At 33.7% G+C, this 6,626-nt stretch overlaps 1 protein-coding gene across 1 annotated transcript in view; it reads right to left on the reverse strand.

Moving 5' to 3' along the window:
- The window catches only part of Cfap69 (cilia and flagella associated protein 69), a 51,709-nt gene extending 48,456 nt beyond the window's left edge, over window positions 1-3,253 (reverse strand). Inside the window, exons 1-2 of the mRNA XM_027956104.2 lie at window positions 3,200-3,253; window positions 1,462-1,527 (exon numbers count right to left, since the gene is read on the reverse strand). Of these exons, the coding sequence (XP_027811905.1) occupies window positions 1,462-1,527; window positions 3,200-3,244 (111 nt within the window). The 5' untranslated portion in view covers window positions 3,245-3,253. The remainder of the gene's footprint in view (window positions 1-1,461; window positions 1,528-3,199) is intronic.
- Window positions 3,254-6,626: the final 3,373 nt, after the last annotated feature.

The following is a 6,626-nucleotide window of genomic DNA, read 5'->3' on the forward strand; positions in this document are numbered from 1 at the left end:
GTATGCATTTCCCTATCTTTGGGAAGTTTTGCAACTTCCAAAGCTAGCCTATTACTTTTAAAGGCATTCAGAAATAGAACCATTTGCCACCAAATGTCTAACATGAAAGGGCGGGGGGAGGGGACACAAAAAACAAACAAAAGAACAAAACAACAACAACAACAACAAAACCATGAAAATCTGATGGAAGTGTTGAGGTATCAGGTTAAAAGGAAAGGAATCACTTGCTAGCAGACTTTCTTGGCTCCCAGAAGAAATGCTTAATATCCACAAGTCTCTAGACTGATTCAATAGATCCATATACAACCAACTCATTTAAAATAAAGAAAAGACCTACATAAAATTATACAGCACATTTCTTTCAATGGGAGACTTAAGTTGTTTTCACCTGGGACACGTTAATATTAGACTGATATCTTCTTTAGATCATGTTACACAATTTTTTAGGTCAATTCTACTCAAAGAGGGGTCTATGTATCATTTGTTCTTAAATCATGTTACCAAGTCCATTAAAAGATGAGTACAGAAAATGACAGTGGATATTCAAAAACTTTCATGGCAACCAAATATTCCTGTGAAGATTTTCTGTATTTAACAATAGATTTTAAAAGATAACAACTACTCAGCAACAAAATGGTTCTTATACACAGACAGATTTTGGGTTTTGAGACACACTGGTTTTCTGATCAGGGTGTTATAGTCATTTAGGACAATGTATTCATATAATATTTTATCTTCACAACTTCATGACGTACAATTATCTCATTCTAAAAGGGTAGAGAAGTTAAGAAGCTTATCAAAGGTACATGATCATGTCAATTGGTAGAAAAGAGACTTGAACTTGGCACTCCTATCATCCACTTCTTCCTGAATCTATAGAAACTGACATTATCCACAGATAATAAATAGTACAATGGACAGAATAATGATTTCCCCAAAGATGTCCATGACCTAATCTTAGGAACCTGTGAGTATGTTACCTTAGATGGCAAAGAGATTTTCCAAATGTGATTGAGTTAAAAATCTTGAAATGAGGAAATTATACTAGATTATCCATGTAGGCTCAGGGATAGTTTAATGGAAAAAGGGAGGCAGGAGGTCAGAGAGATGAGGATGAGATAGGATGACTACTGCAGCGGTAAGAGTGATATCACTGGGAGGAGGGAGGTCCTGAGCCAAGATATTCATGAAGCATCTAGAAGGTGGAAAAGGCAAGAAAATGACTTCCCCCCTAGAAACTTCAGAAGGACCCAGCCCTTCCAACATCTTGACTTTAGGCAAATGAAATTAATTCTGGACTTCTGACCTCTATAAGATAATAAATTAAGGTAGTTTTAAGTCACCAAGTTTTAAGACATCAATAATAATTTGCTGCAGCAACAAATAGGAAATTAATACACTTTCTAATCGAAATTCTCCTATTTCAAAATAAATGAACACATAAAGATACATAAAGGATACAAGTCCATTCTGATAATACTGCACCAGTTTCTTGACAGATTTAAGTTGTTTTTCTTCTAAATCATCCTAAAACAAATGTTCCATTTAATTCTTTTGAACTATTAAATCTGTTGAAATTTTAAAAAATTTCTTCAAAAAGAAAAAAGACACTTTAAAATGATCAAGGAATTCTTAAATTAATATAAGCATTATAAAATGTTTTCTGAAACAGTAAGGGTAAAAATAAAATACCATTTAAATTTGACTAGGAAATGGAACTAAAAATTAGGTTAATGTCAAAGTTATAGTTTTTTCCAGAAATAATAATAGTTGAAATATGTTGAACATTTTTCTTTGTCATATATCATACAGGCACTATTTACATGTCTCTCATTAATCTTTTAAATATCTCTATTACCAGGATATTATTATCCTTCTTTTCAGAGTAAAAAACACAAACTGAAGTAATTTATTTATCCAAAAACAAAGCTTAAAAGTGGTAGTATTAGAAATTAAATTTGGCAATCTGAACCCAGAAATTGTATTCTTAACCTATAAAAACTGCCCAGTGTACTGTGCAAACCAAACATCTTTCATATACTAAAAACTAAAACAAACAAAAGCTCTCTATATAGTGATGTGTCTTCAAGATAAATGCCTTCTTCCCTTTTAATCTTCTTAAACTGATTGTGAAAGCTGTGGCATTACCTATATGTTTTGGGGCCAGCTTTATTTAACAGCTAATAGGAGCTATCTGTAGTTGGATTTTTCTCTTTTAAGGAAATATAGATACATTCACAATTTTTTAAAAATATTTTTATTTTATTTATTTATTTTTATGTGGTGCTAAGGATCGAACTCAGTGCCTTATGCATGCAAGGCAAGTTCTCTACCACTGAGCCACAACCCCAACACCTACATTCACATTTTTAAAAGAACTTTTTACAAAAATCACAGGCAACAACAACAACAACAAATTCTTACTTTTATTTTGGTCTATGTAAAACATAGACCAAAAATATTAAAACAATTACTAAATTCTTGTGCTTACTATTCATAAGACATTGATTTGTTTTGATGGCTATGCCATGGTCAACCCTACTTATTAAGAATGTATAATCTTCCTTGGGAAAGGCTACATAAAGTTTTACAGTGCATGCTGGCTTTTAGGCATTCAGTAAATTCTTGGATAACATCAGGAGGTGTGGTAATGAGTATGTGTACATACACATTTGCTATCCTTTTTCTCAATTACTAAACTCTCAGCCTTGAGTCTTTGGTCTGAAATAATTTTACTTCATTGCATTTTAGGTAAGATTTTTCTCAAAATAAATTGTCTATGTTCATGTACGAGTGTGTATAGAGGCTGTAATTTCAAAACAGAAATTTTTTATTGGTACATTAGGAACAACTCACCACCACCACTCCCCATTATTTTTTTTTACTACCTCCTCCTCCAATCCTGTTTGGTAACAAGCAATTTACAGAGGCTAGATAACACTGTCTCTATTCTTATGAATCCTTCTGTTATTAGTCACCATGGGTTTGTTCATCCCCCCAAAGCAAATCTGTTCTCTAGCTTCCCTATCTGGATAAATATATTAATACTAAATAATAGTCCTTGAATTTTAGAATATATATGGTTTGAAATTTCAACAAAAGGTGATAAATGAGACATTTGTGGGAATATGAGTTACCTGTCAGGGAAATAAATTTGTAAGTGTTGTAGTAGAATAATTCTTTATCAAAGCATACTTACTTTATCTTTATCTTCCAAGAGTTTCATAACACGATTAAGGTCCATAGGCTTGAAAACACCCTAAAAAACATACAACTCTTAGCATTCTACATCTTGGGAATTAAGAAATGACATCAAGGGCTGGGGCTATAGCTCAGTGGCAGAGCACTTGCCTAGCATGCGTGAGGCATTGGGTTCAAACCTCAGCACCACATAAAAATAAGCAAATAAAATAAAGAATTCTGTCCATCTACAACTATAAAATTTTTTTAATCTCATCAAGCACACTATTTTTATATGATATTTTCCCTTAGTAACTTAAAAATATCTATGACAATAAGATAGCAAGAGGAGAATGAAAAACAGATGAGAACTTACAGGAAAAAAGAATAAATTTTGGAGTTAAAACCACCACCAAAGATTTCTTCTGAATTATAGTATTACCTTATAACCTTAAAGATTTTAAATTTAATCAGCCCTAAAAGGTCCAAAAGAGCATTTGGAATAATAGCCCTTATATGTTATGGAAAACAAAATTATATGGTGCATGCATAAACATTACACTAAGTTTTCCTGTGTAGATATATGATAAACTAGCTTCTAAACAACCTGTAGATGACCTTCTTGAATTCACTATTCCCCTCTCAGTTGGTACCAGCATTCTTGCGGTCATCCACATTAGAAAACAAGAACCTCAAAGTTCTACAGATTTTTTTACATTTTAAATTTCTTGAACTCATTCCAATGACTTATTCAGTTGCATCTCTCACCCAGTTGAGTAGGGTTACTGCTATTCTCCCTGCTCCCACTCTTGCATCTTTCAACACTGTTCTCCATGGTCAGAATAAAATGCAAATTTGAAATAACCACCTAAGTCACTCAATGATTCCCCACTGATGCCTCTTATCCCATTCTGTTTTTCATTTATGTTGTTGCAATTCTATTTCTTTTCTTGATGAATTCCCACAGGTTCTTCAAAATGAGGCCCATTTGTCACCTCCCCAAGGCATTAAAAAAAGATTAGAAAAGTGTCTGTCCTCCTCTGTGCATCCATGAGCCCTAAGTATATGTCCATTACAATTCCGTTACACTACTCTGAAAGGATTTACAAGCCTACCCCACACCACTTCCTTCCTTGAAATCTGTTGAGGGCACAGACTTTTGTTTCTGGCATTCCCAGCACACTGTATCTGGCATGTAGTAGTGTGTTAGTTGCTTAATACGTGCTCATATGCAGGCTATTTTGGTAAATGCTTGAAATCTCAGAGACTCTAGTGGCTGAGGGAGGAGGAACCCAAATTCAAGACCAGCCTGGGCCACCTAGCAAGACCCTATTGTTGAGAGCCACAGCCCAGGGGGCCCCAGCAAACGTTCAGACTGCCAGCTGATGATTGGCTCACAGCGGCCCCAGCAACTTCTAGCTCATTGGCTCCTCTGCGGTGATGCTCATTGGGCTGTTTCCCCGCCCTTTCAGACTACGGAGCTGCTCATTGGGGGACTTTTTTGGCTCCACCCACACGACCCAGCCAATCGGCCTCAAGAGCAGGAGGAGTGGGGGAGGTAGAGAGGCTTGTGGGAAGCCGTGGTGGCAGTTGGGCTCTGAAGGTTTTCCTGAGGAGCTGTTTTGTTTGGCAGTGTGTGGTTCTAAAAATAAAGTTCTTTCTTTTGACAAGTGGCTCCTGAATTGTGCCCAGCCAGACTGCGGCACCTATCTCAAAATAAAAAATTAAAAAGGACTGACTGGGGATGTAGCTTGGTGGTTCAGTCTCTAGTATCAAAAAAAAAAAAAAAAAAAAAAAAAAAAAAAAAGCTTTTAAACTTAACCAAGAAGTTATTTTATAATAAAGTTGTTTGTAGGTAAGTGAAGAAGAAATCAGGAAGTGTTATCATCCAGAGTTTAAGCACTGAACAAATAGTTTCTATTCTCTTTAGGGTAGTCTTCATTTATGTCCACAAGATTTAACCAACAGAATATAATAATAGGAAGATGGTCTTGCCTACTGTGTGGAGACTGAACTGGAGAATACTAGACTGGAGGTAGGAAACCAATCTGAAACTTCAGGCTTTGATAAAAGTTTTGGCAACTGGTATAGGCAATAGTGAATAGAGATCAAACATCATGATGATGTTGATATGATGATACAAATTTTAAATACAGTTTTGCTATGTTTATCTGGAAGATTAATGTTTTGTTGAGTGGCATTTTCTTTTTTTTAACTATTTACAATTTTATGTGGTAAGTGTATTACTTTTTTAAATTTAATTTTTTTATACAAATGAAGCACAACTTTTCATTTCTCTGGTTGTACATGATATAGTCACCCCATTTGTGCAATCATACCCATACACAGAGTATAATGCCATCTCTTTCCACCATCTCCCACTCCCCAGCCCCCTGCCCAATTCAAAGTTCCTCCATTCCTCCCTTGTCCCCTACCCCAACCACTATGGATCAGCATCCACTTATTAGAGAAAATATTTGGCCTTTGGTTTTTTTAGGATTTACTTACTTGGCTTAACATGGTATTTCCAACTCTATCCATTTACCTGTAAATGTCATAATTTCAGTCTTCTTTAAGGCTAAGTAATATTCCATTGTTTTAATCCAAATGTTATGCTAATGTTGCTTATTCCCATTACAAAAGTTAAATTATTCCAGTTTCCTTTCTCATCCTTTTCCCCACTTCTTATTTTCATATTTCCTCTGCTTTAAAATGTTTAAAAAGATGATGTAATCATGATAAAGGGGACACACTCCTATTATATAAATATATCTATTTTTTTTTATATTTTTCTATTTTTGTTTATATGAATAAACACATAATTTTACTTGGTATTAAGACTACTACATTTTTTACTTTAAATCTAAAACATGTTTTTTTGTATTTCTACATATGCAATATTATATTGCATCTTAAGTTTAGAATTTCCTTGTCATTCACAAATATAAACTCATATATCCTCATCTCAAGATATTTCTTTCAAAAAATTTTTCAATTGTACATAACTTTAAATCTGTAAAATAGTTTTTATTTATTTTTTTACTAAAATGTCTTAATCCGTTACAATAAAAATTTTACTGAGTACTTATCTGTACTTGGTATTATAGTTACAATTAAAAATTCCAAATTTGTTGTTACAAAAATTTGGTAAATAGAATTTTGCCTTTTAAGATTTGGAGATTTAACAGTGCCATCTGCCACTATGATGGATGTCATTTCTCTTTTCCTTCTATGTACTCAGATTATAGATAGAGTGGGTTTTATTTTATGATTCACTGTAATATTTGCTTTTGAGGATTAGATAAATATATTGAAATTAAAAGTCAATCCAGGATTTTCTTTTTAATACCTGTATTATGATCAAAAATTTCCCCTAAGGAGTAAGTATAATTTTTTATAGGAAATAGAGAATAGATTCCTTTTGGATTTATCTTACATTGTCATTT

The sequence above is a fragment of the Marmota flaviventris genome, chromosome 1 (genome assembly GCF_047511675.1).
Source record: "Marmota flaviventris isolate mMarFla1 chromosome 1, mMarFla1.hap1, whole genome shotgun sequence".
Taxonomy (NCBI): Eukaryota; Metazoa; Chordata; class Mammalia; order Rodentia; family Sciuridae; genus Marmota; species Marmota flaviventris.